The 16,463-nt window shown below is 40.0% G+C and overlaps 1 protein-coding gene across 13 annotated transcripts in view; it reads right to left on the reverse strand.

Annotated features, from left to right (window-relative positions):
* The window catches only part of LOC121328632 (kinesin-like protein KIF1B), an 83,350-nt gene that overhangs the window by 14,986 nt on the left and 51,901 nt on the right, over nt 1-16,463 (reverse strand). For 8 of the 13 annotated variants that reach the window (XM_041273503.1, XM_041273497.1, XM_041273502.1 and 5 more), the window contains 14 exons: nt 13,634-13,727; nt 12,719-12,867; nt 12,415-12,593; nt 12,140-12,277; nt 10,565-10,813; nt 7,204-7,322; nt 6,723-6,808; nt 6,168-6,297; nt 5,537-5,696; nt 4,750-4,840; nt 4,081-4,193; nt 3,605-3,660; nt 1,577-1,685; nt 354-420 (listed from right to left, as the gene is read on the reverse strand). In XM_041273503.1, the coding sequence (XP_041129437.1) occupies nt 354-420; nt 1,577-1,685; nt 3,605-3,660; nt 4,081-4,193; nt 4,750-4,840; nt 5,537-5,696; nt 6,168-6,297; nt 6,723-6,808; nt 7,204-7,322; nt 10,565-10,813; nt 12,140-12,277; nt 12,415-12,593; nt 12,719-12,867; nt 13,634-13,727 (1,740 nt within the window). The remainder of the gene's footprint in view (nt 1-353; nt 421-1,576; nt 1,686-3,604; nt 3,661-4,080; nt 4,194-4,749; nt 4,841-5,536; nt 5,697-6,167; nt 6,298-6,722; nt 6,809-7,203; nt 7,323-10,564; nt 10,814-12,139; nt 12,278-12,414; nt 12,594-12,718; nt 12,868-13,633; nt 13,728-16,463) is intronic. The other 5 variants (XM_041273507.1, XM_041273506.1, XM_041273510.1 and 2 more) reach the window with 1 other exon arrangement.

Consider the following 16,463-nt stretch of genomic DNA (forward strand, 5'->3'; position numbering starts at 1 on the left):
TTCCAGTGTTTCCAATGAGAGATGCAAGCTTGGAACATAATCTCCCTGCTCTAGTATATAAAGAAAATCTACAGCTGCCGATTGCTGAAATGCATTAAAAAAAGTATTACAGAATACTCTTTGTACCACTTGTAAGACCAAGCACTACAACAAATGCATGTAAATGTGAAACAAACTAAAACAGGTCATTCTCTCTGAAGAATTTCATGTTTTGTGCGCACTTTTCCAACGAGAGATTTAGAGACACAACCTTGAAAAAAGAAGCCCTTCAGGTAATAATAATATAATATAAAAAAACTTCTTCAGCAGCTCTTTGCTCAAATGCATTAAAAATATCTTTAAAATAGTCACACCTGATGAAGCAGGTAAGTGCCGTGACAGGGGAGGCCTCCTGTGTGATCCACGACTGCAGGGATATACCTGCAGAAACAGAACAGGAATCAGTCCGAGTCTCAAATGTAGTTACAATCAGTTAGAAATGGACACGGCTGTATTACCAGTAGGATGCAATACTGTATAAAATCGCTACCCTAAATGGTTGGTTTGTTGTACAATGAACAGTTTTACTTTCATCACATATTGCTAAAATGAATGCAGTCTAATTTCTTATAAAAAGAGGCAGTGAATATAAAAGGGTGCACAACATTGCACCCCATATAAACGTGGCAGTGTGGTCTCCGGGTGTGCCATACGAAACTTTCCTCAACCAAACTAATTCCAACTCGGGAACAGAAGATCTGGGAAGCAATGCAACTGAATCCCAGTGACCTCCATTAACTTTCTAAAGCAAACTGCCTCCCACGGTTTAAAACCCACACATTTAAAAGGGCTTGTAATCTGATTGGCTGGCAGTCGTCTAGCTGTGCCAAGGACTTGATGGGAATGGAGAATGAACTGCCTTCTCCTCCAAAAGGCACTGCATCAAGGGTGGATGACTTTACAAAGCAGGGCTGTCAATCCAGCACCTATCATTAACTCCAGATAATAAAAATAACTGACATCCTGACTTCAGAAGTATAAAGTTATGATCTTTGCCAAAGGTGCAGAGTAATGTAAATGAAATGCTTGTAATCTGAGAAGAGATGGCATTGAAACACCTGCATCCAGCCAACAAGGGCTGGCAGGAGAACCAATTGCATCCGCTAGGGGTGTGTCCTCTCCAACGCAGCCAAGAGTGTGACTGCCTTATGCAGCAAACCATCAGAATGCAATTGCGCATGGTCTGAAAGTTTCCCCAATACAAAACGCAGTGTAAAAATGTTCAGCAACTGTTGCTCACATTTCCATTTCAGCTAAACGTTGATTTTGTCTCCTTTTGACTTCTGCTGGCACAAATGAGTGTGCAGAAAATGGCACTTATCAAATATAAATATTATATCTAGCTTTTACTGTATTTGACCACACTGTGGCACTATGCCCCACATACAAATCCTATTTTATTTAAAGCAGTGTCCCTGCCACACTCATGCACAATAACAGAAGACTTCTCAGCTGTATGGGTCACTTCAACTTTAAATGGTGTTTAATGTACTGTTCTATATTTAGCATAATAAAAGGTTTAAAAGACTCCACTTACTCCCCAGTGGGTTCCAGTTCACTGATCTCAAACCAGACCAGTAGGTCATACTTGCTGACACATTGTCCCAGATTGGGCTTGCTTATGGCATTTAGTTTAGTAGCTGGAACTGCAAAGAAGTTAAACAAAATACATTTCTACATAATGAAACATGTTCACCTTTCAACAGTGTAATTTACCTATCCCCATAGTTATGGTATTAGAAAAGACACAATAGTAATATTAAAACATTACATGAATATACAGTACATATGGGAAAAATACATAACTTACAAAAATGGAAATATAAATAATTAATTTTCTTGCCTACCAATTCCCACTTAATACATCTAAAGGTGAGAGGATGGAACTCCTGTTGCACAGCAGTATCGTCCATTCCGGGTTTTACTATGAGCTTGATTAGCCACAGTGTATAGGTAACAAGCTGCGTCTTATTAAACTCATAGTAAAATCAGGAATGGGTCAAGCTGCTATGCAATGGGAGCCTCATGTCCATCCCTGTAGTGCTACTAATGTGAAATCAGAAGAACCAAATTCATACACATCAGACACTGCTGACAAAAACAAAACAGAAGGTAAAGAAGCTAAAAAACAGGAGGATTAATGGAATGGGAATTCCATTAGACCATGGCAAATGTTTAATTTACATATACATTATTGAGATATATATATATAAATAAACACACAACTAAACTGAAGGTACTATGACAGTAGCAACACAACAGGAATTCTACAGTGTATTCTGCTAGATCTTATCACAGACACACAGAAAATCAATAGTGGTAGTAAATGTGTCTAAATGAGGTTCAGTCCCTAGAAATCAAGTTAGCTCCAAACACTTACTACATGATAAAAAAAAAAAAAACAGACTTTTTTTTCCTCCTGATATTTTAGTTTCAAAATATATTGCGTCCTATTTTTGTTGTGAGCTAACCTATTTTAGCAACCAGGCTGAACAAACTGTAATTATAATAAAAGTGAATTCTCTTTAAAATCGACTTTAAAATTATTCAACCGGAACGTATTATTAATATTTTTTAGCTGGTAACAGTGAAAAGATTACTACAGGGGAATAAAGCAGACTGGGAATTGGAGAAACGCTCTGCTAAATTTGAGCCTTTATTACATGAGGGGAAAACAGCCTTGGAGCACACAGGCACACACAATACAGCACTACACCATTTATTAGTTTGCCATGGGTGTGACTAGGTTACAAACCATCGTGTTTGGGTACTGTGAGAACCAGACAATGTGTAACAGGCAGGAATGGAAACTTTGACAGCTGATCAGCACTGTCTTCGAAACTAGCGACCGCAGAAGAGGCCAGAGCATTGGCGTGCTCGGACACAGTGTCCAGCACCTGCCTGCTTACATAACCAGACACAAGGTATCTAATCAACTCAATCTTTCTGGCATGGTCTGAAATGAAATTGAGGGAGAAGAAGAAGGCGGGGGTGGGGGGTGCGACGATGGAACAGTGATAGGGAGCGGACCGGAAATTGGGAAAAAGATACAAACCGGAAAGATGGGAAGAAAGAAAAAAAGAGAGATAAGATATAACATGTAAAGTGAGCTGCCATGCTGCAAACAAACATAACAATTATAAAAGATGCAATGCATGCTCGGGAACACTAGAATATAATCCTTCATGACCTTTTAAACAATATACAAGCAGCGAACAGCGTCTGAGCTAGACCATGCATTTATTATCCAGTCGGTCTCAGTCTGAATCTACCAGCAAAAGCAAATAAATCACTTTGAATCTACAGTTTTACCTCCTCTCCACATGGATCAATAAAACAAGCTCTTACAAGAAAAACTAGAACAAACTGTCATTCCCCATCTTTTTTAATTCTCTGATGTGGAATAAACGATTCAAATTGGATAAAATAAATGAACCCCCCTGGGCTGCCGCAGCCCTGCTTCCCAGGCACCTGGGTCACCCTGGTGGCAGGTACAGAAATCAATGGAACTCAGTAACGAAAAATCACTGGAATCAGAAATAAAAATGTTGCAAAGGATTCTTACCTGGTTTAGACAGCGGCATTGGTGGAGGGAGAGATTTGCGAGAGGGTTGTAGGAGGCTGTTTTATTTTAGTTCACCTGGTACCACCGCCCTGGCCCATGGTCTGGTTTCGCTGTCATGGATGGTATAACTGTTTTTTATGTTTTTGTTTGGGGGGGGTTTTGTGTGTTTTCTGCTGGTTTTTGTGTCTGGTTCTGGTTTTTTTGTAAGTATGTGTTGTGGGTTACGTGTGTTTTTGGTAGGTTGTAAAGGGTGAGGGGCGGACAAACTGCTAAAAAATGAGTATGCGTAATAAGGATTTAAAAAAAAATCAATGTTGCAGTAATTCGATTATTAATTTATTTTGGCTTTAAAAAGCCACAGTGGATGCACCCTAAATCATTGAAGGGGGTTCATGAAGATGCTATTTATTTAGACAAACGCAGCACCCAGCTTGACACATTTTTACTTAAAAAAAACAAATCAAATAAGGAGTTACCTGTCCAGCCCCTGCAGGTGTAGAGGATGCTGCTGGTAGTGTCCAAACACCTCAAACACAATGGGTTTGGTCTTTATATACTCAATGAAAGACTCTGTCACCTCAACAGCGACCTGCAAGTCAAGGTATTAACTGCTGTTACTTTCACTGAAAAGAAGCATCCAAGCAGGACCACAGACCTCTTGCTCAACCGCAGCTCTCTTGATCTACCCCTCCTACTCTGCACTGGACTTCCCTGACCTGTGCACCACGCCACTGGATCCTCAGCTAATGCACTATCCTTGCACTGCTATTACATCACAGTAACTTGCTGTAATCCCAACTTGCTGCATCCTGGTTCATCTTGTATTTGAGTAGTATTATTTGCATTTACTGTAAACTATACTGTATTAAATATTAAGCTTGCATTATAACGCCTGTTAGGTGGCCTTGCATAAAGGCGCCTGCCAAATAAATACATAATAATAATAATAATAATAATAATAATAATAATAATGCAATTAGAATTATATTACCATTAACACAATGAATTTGGAACAATTATTGCAGTGTTCGACACAGCAGTACACAGTCAGGTCCTGACATGAGGACCAATGTACTTCAGAGCTGCTGCTTCATGTGGAGGATTAGCCCTTCCTATCTCCTCATTTGAAGTGGAAAAGCACTCACATTCTGCACGTGGAAGAATCCCAGAGGAGCCCCTCGCCCCGTGTTCTTTAACGGTTCCGTGGAAAACGCTTCATCGTGACGATGCAGGAAGCTGGAATTGAACATTCAGAGTGAGTAACCATTCTGTCATGCAACACGTTCCCTTTTTTCCCATGTTGCATGTACTGTCCTTGCCCCAGTGACATCTAACCGAATAAGTAGTTAAGCCTCATGCTCTTGCTATCCTAAAATCTACATCACACACAGTAACACTTTCTGTACATCAATGTCTTTGTTGAAGCTGCAGTACTGCACTTCTGAACATGTTTCATTGGTCATTTATATGCTGTAGTTTGATTAAGATATATACCTGCAACGTACACTTAAATAAAACAACAAGGCTGGGTTTGAACCCAGGAGTGCACAACCGCCTGCTCCCAGCTCTGGGGTGTCTCTGCCCTTCTCTCTCCACCTGCTCCTGAGACTTAGCCTCATTCTCCCTTGTCCGCAGGGTTTCCCTTCCCTTTATGCAGGGGCTAAGCGTGCACAGGTGTCTCAGTTAACTAATAATGAATTTTTTTTTTTCCTAAGATGGCTGTCTCCTTCATCAAGATGGAGTAGATGTTTCCTAACCCCCAGGGTCCTAAAACCTCCATATTAAGGTCGCCTACTCGGCCACAATACATATATAATTGCATTACATGACCACGTAATAACAGAGGGATCGTTCCAAGGCATAGAGGATAGTGAAGCCCGCACCAGGCTCCACAGTGGTAATGAACTGGTGCTGCTGCTGTCTATCACTCACTTGAACTGGCAGAAGATGTCTGCGTACTCCGGAAGAATCCCGATGGCCTGCAGGACGGTCACTCGGAAGGTAAAGACTCTTCCGACCACCAGCTGGTTCGCCAGCTCCTCCGTCAGACCTTCAATGGACAGCTTGGTGTCCCTCATGTTACCCTTCAGATCTAGGAGAAGCAAAGCGGAGCTGGTCAAACACGTGCAAGCAAGACCTTCATTCAGTTTCACGTAGCCACAGACCCGCTGGCTCCATCGCCTCTATTTAAATACCCTTAAAACTGATATTAGTACACGAGGAAGTACAAGAAGAGCCTTTGTCCCATGAAATAGGTAGTCCTCATGTCATGGACTTCAATATCCTTGAATCACTGTGACTTTCATGAAACAAAAAATGCATACTGATAGAAGTCAGCCTTACACATTGAAATATGGATGACATACCTGTCAACTACTAAAGGGATTTAGGGATCTACGTTGGGCTATATGGCTTATTAATAAAAGGCTTCACAGGAATGTTTACAGCGATATAGAAAGAACAAATCTCCCTTTTCAAGCAGAGTGCTTATAACACAAGTGGTAACAGGGTATCGTTGACAGCATGCTATTCCTTTTAAATACCTTTAATGTGTAATCCTCACCCAGTTCATTTATCCTGTTGTGCTCTTCTGAAGGGGTTACGACCTCTGAACTCTGACCCTGCCCTTCCACATACCTCAGCTCCTCAAGGGACAGCCCTGACCGGGTCAATGCAACAGTGGAACAGTCACTCTGATATAGACGGAAGGACAAGAAAAAAAAAAAAAAAAAAAAAAAAAAAAGATTAATATACACTTAAATGGAATATTAAAAGAAATGTCACATTGTCCTACAGTATTTCAATATTAACAGGTCAACAGGAGACATTTGCTAGAACTGCCTAATATAAAATGCATGAAACCCAGAATTACTTCTCTTTCATTAAATACTCCAGGTGCAATAAAAATAAAAAATAAAAATCTATCAAAACCTCTAACTTTAGCGCTATGCAAGCGGGGCTTCTGCAGAAAAAGAAACTCAGATTGCTAGTGGCAAAATCCTGTTTGCATTGATCTTAAGCCTCTGAGACTCTGTGTATAATGATACTCTGCAGCAGAAGCTGTGCTCTGCAGGTAATAGAGCCTTGTTCAAACACTACCTACTAGCAATTAACTTACAGTTTGGAAGTATTCATCGTCAAAAGAAATTTTGGCAGTTCCTGACTGTCGCACTCCTGAGCCATAGTCTGGAGCTTCTTCATCAGCTAAAGCAAAAAGGAGTGGCTTTACTGTTTTGATACTTCATATCATATAAAATATTCTTGGATATGCTTCAGATATTACATTGGTGTGTTATATATATACACACATATACTTCTGTTTGTGCATAACTTTCTCACTGTCACCTGCTTAGTATCTCTTATTGCACTACAAACTGAAATTACTTGGCATTTTCACAATCCAGACTGATCAAGTACATACAGTAGACATCCAAATACCCTGGGATTTGAGTCCAGGCTCCTTCAGGTGCTGCTCAGAAGCACTGTCCATACAACGTCAGTGATGATTATAAACTCGAGTGTGAAGGTGTCAAGTTCACTGACAGTATAGTGACAGAGCTATACTCCTGTATCTTCCATTCATCATCAGCCATTCTTACCTGCAATGGCTTGGACCCCAACACGCAGGAATCCTCGAACCTCCCCTTTCTCACTCACAATCGCCACTCTGTGGACGAGGGGCACTGGGTACAGGAGGTTACTGAGATACACAAAGGCTCTGCAGAACGGAGACAGAGAAGGCAGCACAGCTGTCAGTCAGTGTGGGAGAGGAAAGACCTATCCACAGTGTGCTCCCCATGTGTGCAACTGAGGAGCTGTTTACACTGCATTCACTGCGCCAGGCTTGAAATGTATAAAGCATTTTAATATTTATAAAGCATTTTAATATCAAACCTTTCAGTTTTTGGGGCGCTATAACCTTAATTGCTGAATTGCTAATTGCACACTATACCATAGTTCAGTGATTATTCATAGGGGATGACCAGAAAATATAAACTCAAATATACACAATTTAAAAGTGGATGAAATTACCAAGTATGTTACCAAACAATGCTAGAATATTAAGCTCAGGCTTATACAATGACCATTACACTGTAGTGTCCACGCAGTGAGTAAGAAGTGTATACTGAGTCCACGGTCTTGTTCCTAAGATACATTACGTATAGGGGCCCGTGGTTTTGACAGGTACTGCAATGCTGTTGCGAGCTCAGGGATCTTTTTTAAAGGTCAGGTGTTGCATTGTCTATGTAACAGTCTGGCTCCGATTCATCCAACATCCACACTACAAATGACTTTAACAACACTGTTTGCTCAGTCAGGTCAAGGGGATTGATTGCACAGTATTTCTGGAACCTGTAGACTCTTATATTAAAAGGGACCTTGTTCTTATAATAACTGCTGTAATATATCGGGCTTGTCCGTTTGTTTTACAGTACCTGGCAATGGATAGACTTTAGTTTGATCTATGGTAAGGCTCAACGATATCGCAAGAGGCATAGATGGTATTGATGAACAATCCTTAAAAACTCTGATTTCTGTATTCAGGAGTCTGTAGTTTGAATGAACCAAAATAAGGACAGATCTGAAACTGCAACTGAAAAATTCTCTTTAGGTTGCTTCAAATAAAATGTGCTGGAAATTTATATTAAAAAAAACTTGAATTAATAATAAAAAATGATACAAAAATAATAAACAAATAACCAACCAACCAAAACATCAACACGTAAAACATTTTAAATGCTGAAATAAAATAAACTCAAATGTTAAAAGGATCAGAAAAAATGTTAATTGCATGAAATAAATAATACACAGCAAAAACAAAACATACACAATGTAAAAATAAAACAATAATTGAGCCTTTTCAGTCTGCTTGAAGCTAATAAGCACAACTAAATAATAAGAGTAGCACTAGAAAAGCATAAAGAAAAACTACTGCCGACCACACTGCAAAAAAAAAAAAAAAAATTCTCAGTTGATGTCACTATGAAAAGATAAGTACTATATTTAAAAAGCAGGAATAATGGTTTCATTATGTCCAGCAGGTTCTTTTAGACTGTCGGTGTCACCCAGTGTAAGGCAAGTGAAGAACACAAAGGCTGTTCTGCTACTGACAGCTGTATTCTCGCTGCACCAAGTCTCCATTTAAACAGAAACAATGTCACGGCCGTTCACGCACTTCAAACATCCTGACAATTAAAACGAAGCCACAATGACGCTGCTTCCCTTCCGTCAGAAACGTTCAGGCTTTGCGTGATTTGCTTCAATTGTGCTTTTGGTTTTGTGCTTCGCTTAAAACAGACTGAAGAGGGTCTAAACAATATTAGCGGGTAAGATTGGCGAGGTAAAAATGGCATGTTCACAAGCAAAACAATTAACAAAACGTAAAATCTGACCAAAAAACAAACAGCTAATAATGACAAATGTGTTACAACACAAATAACAGATGATTGTTAAATCGAATTGCATTTGTTTAATTTTATCCGCATTGCTAGAACCAAATAAACAAAACAAAAAATAAATAAAAAAGGAGCCACAGCATGCCTTAGGAGTAGATGGCTGAAGGGACGAGCTCTTTCCACTACCTTAGCCTGCCTGCAGATATAAATCCACACCTTTACAATGACAAAGCAGGGTGACAGAAACCCAATCCACACGAGGGTCACAAGGTCTGGGAGGAAGCTTCTCAGTTACATGTTTTCAATGACTGCTTGCAAATTACCTATTAAGTAACAGGGCTACTTTGTAATTTTTATTTTTTTGCAGCATTTTTAAACTGGCATCTACCAGTTATTACATTTTTTGTTAAACTATATTGTTATGCTAACTTACCCTAATTTTGTTAAATGCAAAAGTGAAGTCTGAATGCAAGTTAATTCTGCAAATTCAGCCCTTCAGATGCTTTTTTGACTCCTCAATATAAAATAAGAAACTGAAGCCTAACAATGATCCATTTCTTGGTGTTTTTCTCCCCACAGGGGTGATACAGCTCCATTTTCTACGTGTTGAGCTTCAGAGAAGCTGTGAAATTTCACTGGTTTGATTACTGGCACACGTCTAACTTGACAGCCCTCAAAATAGGACGCAGCAGTTTGTAGCCAAAAGGAAGGATTCCATTTTTTTTTTGTGAAAAAATATTAATTTAGACTGTATCAAACGACAAATACAGCTTGTGTTTAAATTTTTGTTTTCAAAGAATTTTATTTGGTATTTAATGGGTGAATAATGTTCTTTTTTTAGGGTAATCCACCAGCAGAACTAAGAATATTCTTACAGCAGATCATATCTCACTTTTATATACTCTACATTATTGCAATGAACGAAGAAATTCTGCCAGTTATATGCCAAGCATGCAATTCACAAGAACTTCCACCGCAGATTTAATTTTCTACACCATTAGGTCAAACAATTACTGTAAATAAATGATTTGTGTTCCACAATTTTGCAAAGCTGTATTTGTAACTTTTGATAATTGGGGTTATTGCAAGGCAGAGGCTCTAGGTACTAAATAATCCTGCATGTGTTGCATGTTCATATGTGTTAGAAATAATCGTTTGGGTTATTTTGTTCATAGGCAATGTATACTTTTTTTAAACTTACAATAAAATAACATTTTAAAAGATTTTCACCCACAGTAGAACAGGTTAAGTTAGTATAGGTCACTACAGCTTTGAAGCGTTGTCGCAGAGTCTCCTAAACCAGTCGCTTTTGATCATGAAATGAAGAAACTACTCTTGTCTAAGTACCCACAACAACTGACCGAAAAACATTTGATATACTGTATAGAGATCCATGCATATTTAAAAAGGTTGATCACTTGTGATGATGACACCAATACAAATAGAAATATTAACCTTCACATGCATGCAGACAAGCCAGATGCCGTAGACCATCTAATTCGTGTGGTAGGAAAGAGCTAGCCCCTGTCTGCATCAACCACCCCCCTGAGTGGACCTCACCAACCTTCCCACTAAAATGAACCAGGGAGACCGGTCGTAAAACGGGTCCTGGCCATCACTGAAGATGTCCGATCCCTCTTCAGTGCCCGCGTCCGAGCCAGTGTCGTCCACAAAGGCCTCGTCGTCAAAGTCGTCCATTTCGTCCTGCTGCTCGTCGGCCAACTCAGTGATGTCCGAGTCGGCCGTGGAGAAGGTCGGAGACGGGGTGCGGTCCGCGAGCCGCTCGTTCACACAGCCGTGGAAAATAGGGGAGCTGGAGCGCAGTCGGGGGGAGGGAGTGGGGGAGGAATCAAGACAGTTACAAAGGTGCACCACCATACACCAAAGCACGCACCGGGAAACAAAAAGCATGCCTTCAACGAGGAAGCAGGGAGAGCATCACACGGAGACTGAACAGCTCTGTAGAGGAACTTCAGCTTCAGCTTTTTTTAAACTATTCTAGCTGATCCTATGAAAAAACATGGTTGTACTTCTTGGTTTATATACTGCGATGTATATTTGTGTGTATTGAACTAATAATCCGCAGTGCTAAACAGGATCTTGACTGCTCATTTATCTTGGCAATACACTACATATTCGCTCCCAGTGCAGCATGCATTAGGTCTGATATGGAAGTGCGGTGCAGGATAAATTAGATTCGCCGAAGTGAAAAGTCCGGAAAACTACCCATAGCAAAATAAAAAAAGGTAACCACTGGAATGTGTTATCTGGCAAAAAAATAACAGCTGGAATAACTTGCAAGTCAAAGAGTTATTGATGTTTCCATAAGAGAACAATGAACAGCCTCACAATCCAGAAAGCACTGTGTCAGGTCTCTGAATCCCTAGGTTATAATGCCATGATGTTTGTTCAGCTGACGCATCAGTAAAGAACATGAATATCCTTTGTTAGCTCTCACAACCCTGATTCACTAATGTACTGTAGGTGTTTGAAATCCCACACGGCGTCACTGTGCATTAATGCATTAATAATAATGTCCCTGTGGTCAATATTACATGCAATTTGGTAATAACTTGCGTCCTGTGGTTCTGTTCGCTGCTGAGGATTGTTATGCTAGAGTGACTTCAGAGGTGACAGATTGATAACGCTCTAGCACTGAGGCATGAGCCCTGGCACAGGGAATTCAAAGCTTAAAAGTTGTCAAAGGACAGAATGATATTAAATGGGTTCTCCGGTGAAGCAAAATGCCTCAAGAACAGCTGAAGTAAAAGTGCTTTAAAAAACAAATGTACACTTACATCAAACATATGAAAGTTGTTACTGGGTGCAGTCATTTACGAGGGATACAATAAATTACATAGGGTAGGCTGGAGACAATTTCAGATCGGTAAAAACTGGGGAGCTATATATATATATATATATATATATATATATATATATATATATATATATATAAGTGTACACACACACACACACACACACACACACAACACACACACACACACACAGGGTAACAACAAAAAATGGTTCCAGTTGCTTTGAAAACAAAAACAGTCAGAAAGCGAACTTTTAAAATATTTAGCACCTCGATAAGGAACCTGGTGGAAAAAAGGGAACTGAAACCTGCCAACCAACCCACCTTCCCACAAGCTTGAACCAGTGGAAGCGGTCGTAGAAGGGGTCGTTCCCAGTCAGCACGTTGTCATTGTCTTCATGAATGGAGGACGCCATTTCACCAGCTCGGTCATACATCTCACGCATCTGATCCAGCCTTTGCCTGAAGAGGATCACATACACAAACTGTTACTGAATACCACAATGTGAAGTACCAAAAACGTTAGAGCCGGAATGGAGAAACATTGCCCATATCCCCATCTCCAAGGTCTATTAAAACAGCAGTCTTTGGGCACGCACTTGAGTTTCTCCAGGGACCAGTAATGGGTGGCTCCGTTCTTGAGGTCCTGCACCTCCACGGCCACCACGGTCCTGGGGAAGGGGCGCGGGTCCCGGTCCTTCTCTGCCTCCGTGGGGAGCAACTCGGGGGGCAGGGGGGAGTACAGCGTGTCTGTGAGCAGCACGAACTGGAACTGCACCTGCAGCACAAGCACATCAATAAAACACCCTTCTTATTATTACTATTCTTATTATCAGTCGTAGTGCACACAGGTCTACGAGAAGCCGCTGGCAGCAGAAATGTACCGGAGAGATCGCTGCTTACCCTCTTCTTCAGTTCCACGCTGATGGCATTGGCCTCTTTGAGGTACACTGCGTTGCCCCACAGCTGGTCTCGGAGCGAGGTGAACTGGTGATATTTCCACTTTCGGAATGCCCACTGCGCTGTCTCAAACTCATGCTGGGTCCAGGGTACTGAAGAAGTGCAAAAACATAAAACAGGCATCACAATAATTTCATGTCATAATGCAGAATGCAGCAGCTCTGCAGAGGAGATGTAACCTTAGTTAAAAGCACACGCAACATAAAGACTGTCAAAAGGACAGAAACGTACATGTATAATTCCATTGTAAAAGCTGCAGTTTACCATGTATTTTCAATGCTGATACACCTTTAATATGTTTCAGCATGATAAAATTTAGCATAAGGGTTTTCACCATGCTTTACCATACCGACAGTACCTGATTTGTCTTGCTTTCCTGCGGTTTACAATGCTGTTAAAATTGTTTTAATATACAAATACTTTACTACACTTCCCTATGCTTTTACTGTAAACTTTTATAAGAGATGTACATGCATTATATATATATATATATATATATATATATATATTTATATACATATATATATATATATATATATATATATATATATATATATATATATATATATATATATATATATATATATATATATATATATATATATATATATATATATGAGAGAGTTGAGAGAAGTTGTATAGCTAATACTTGATGAAGACATGCATGTGTTAAAACACGTCACGTTTTTGTTTTGTTCAAATCTAAATGTTTTTAAGTAAGAAGATTTTGCTGCACAACATCAGTGGTCATGTCAAAGAATACAGAAGAGAATTCTTTGTACCTTTTTTTTGTTTTTTAAATAAAAAGCGTGGACGTGCATGAATGCCTTCTTGATTATAAATACATGTGGAACCCACCTTCCTCCTCTTCCTCCTCCTCCTCAGTGGTCTCAGCAGTCAGCGAGCGAGTCTCCACCTGCTTCTGCAGCTCCTGCAGCTTGCTCTCGTACACCTGTCAATGACAGAGGGGAGACATGTAGAAGACAGACGAAGAAGAAGAAGAACAGATGGAGGGTTTCAGAGAAGAGGAAAGACAGTGCTGTTCGGAAAACAGGGATTGTTAAGGAAATACACTATTATGAACTATTATAAAAACACAGTTAACAAAACATATATGATTACATACTGTACAGCGCCATATAAACAGCATGTGGATTGCTGTGCAAGCCTGTATTTGAAAAACAGTCACTGCCAATGTAGAATGACCCTTGTGCTAAATTCTCCTGTTTTTAACCCAGTGATGCCCAATTATTTTTGTATGGAGAAACAGCCCCTTCTCCAATGGTGTCCCTGTAAAGCAGTTGACGCTTTTACAGTACCTGTAGGTGTTGGCTACAAGTCCTTTCGAACCTTAATGCCCACCAGTTAGTGCCGGCAAGTTACGTTTCACTTTATTACCACCCTGTGAAATCATAAGAGAACCATCGCCACCACTTTCTGGGAGCCGCTCTCATGCTGCACATTCTTGGCTGTGAAGCTCAAGATTCTCTGAATCACCATTATGATTGCCGGGGCCATGGACTCCTGGTTACACCAGCATTACAGAGTCTATAACCTTGCACGGTCACCAAGACTACAGAGTTGCTTGATACAGAATCCAGTATCTGAAAACCTGAAGAAAGGATGAGACATACGTGACTTAAACAGACTGAATTAAAGCTGGTTGGATCACTCTCTTACCCATATGTAAGGTTTTGAGTCTTATCTTGTCCACAGAAAAGGGGGGGTGCATGAAATAGACTGACGTGGATCAGCTTGACCTACATTTCACATTCCCTGAGGCACATCCACCTGTTTGACCTGATCTAATCTGAAAGAATGCATTTTCCAACTGTTATACATGATTTAGAACATAATTTAGATCTTTTATTTATCATGTAATCAAATAAACACACTACAAAATGATATTGCAAAAGTCTACCGGAAGCCATAACAGCAGTAGGGTATTTCATGTTAGATTTAAGTATATGGAAAACTACATAGCAGTATGTAATTCAACATGTTAACGCAACATTATTCAGCAGGTGTCATTCATTCCTCTTGCCCCCACATTGTTCCCACTGTTTTTTATTTATATTATTATTTTTAACTAGATTAAAATCATATTTTTAGAATGCAGCTTATATATTCAACTTTATGAAGCAAAAACTGTTAATTCTATTGGGTGCTTCAAAACTTTTGGCCATAGCTGTACACAGTAAGGTGGGTCTGGAGGCTTTGGGTAAAATAACTTTCCAGGTGTACGTTGGAGGGCAGTGTGCAGAACACGGCTCTAGTGTTCTTGTAACGAACTGCAATGGTACGCAATACTGAATAGAAGTGAATAGTGTTAAAACCCAGAATTTACCAGCACCACGACTGCTGAGATTAAACCATGCTCCATCAATACTATAATGTCTAGATCAGGGGTCTGAATTCCAGTCCTGGAGGGTCATTCCATCCCAGTTTTAACAGATGACAGAATTACCTGCTTCAGGACCTGGTGGAGGTTAAGATGGCTCAATTCAACAATGAAAACATGGTTGGTACAAAGACCTGGGCTGGAAGAGATAACTGCTGGACCGCGTCACTTACTTCTTTTAGGGCTAGATTCTCGAAGCTGTGCACTCCAAATCCATCGGTTTTATTTTTGTCTCAATGGTTGAAAAAAAAAAAAACACATTCTTTCTGGTTTGTTAACCAGCTTTTTGTTTTTTTTGTAATGACAATTTGGAGTAAACAGCCTTTGAGAATCTAGCCAATGCTACAACAAGTTACTAAAAAATTGGTAGTGCATTGTCACTTCAGAAAAGGGACAGCAAATGCCTTTCGTTCAGAAGATACTCACCAGCTGAACGGGTCTTAAGATATCCTTATAAATAAAAGGGGGACAGAAGAAAAGGAGCGTCTGGGTATTTAAATAATTCGACTCACTGTACAAAGCAATGCCATGCTGTAAGACCCCCCCCCCATTGTGAATGATACAGATGGAGGAGCAACACAAGCTGCTGGTAACTGGATCAAGCCCTTCTCTTTAACCACTGGACCACACAGCCTCCTAAACAGAAGGCTCAAGCAGAATCACAACAATGAAGAATCTTTCCAACACTGCCTCACTGACAGCACATGTGCTCCTAATGGATCGTCTTTAAACACTTTGTATATAAAGAGCTCGAAGGAAGGGAACGGAAACATATTATACAGTGGCAGTTCAAAGACGACGTTGGTAAAAGGAAACATGTGCAAGCTAAAACAGAAGACAAAATGTGGATATTCGATCGTTTCAAAGGATGGGCTGTACAATACAAGCCATCACCTTTACTGTTATTAATGGAAGCCATTTATACACCTACTTGGCAAGACCCACTTATCTGAAATTAAACAAAAACGTAAGCTTCCACTGCAGTAACAGCTTGAAGGATGGTGTCTGCACTGGTGCAATGCATTTTCCTAGGAAGAATGTGACGCATTGATAAAATTTAAGTTAATTATCTAGACCATGCATTGGCTCACCCATGGTGCAGACAACTATGCACTGATTATTTGAAGGGGTTCAAGGCTTCATACGTTATAACACTTGCATTTGGAAAGCTTTTTTTAACATCTTTTTCAATACATTTTGATTTGGTATTTTAAAATTTCCCTTGGTGACTTTGCTGAAGCTGGCCTTTGTGTTTCACATTGATGACAACTCAAGGCCAGAAGCATG

The sequence above is a fragment of the Polyodon spathula genome, chromosome 16, assembly GCF_017654505.1.
Source record: "Polyodon spathula isolate WHYD16114869_AA chromosome 16, ASM1765450v1, whole genome shotgun sequence".
Taxonomy (NCBI): Eukaryota; Metazoa; Chordata; class Actinopteri; order Acipenseriformes; family Polyodontidae; genus Polyodon; species Polyodon spathula.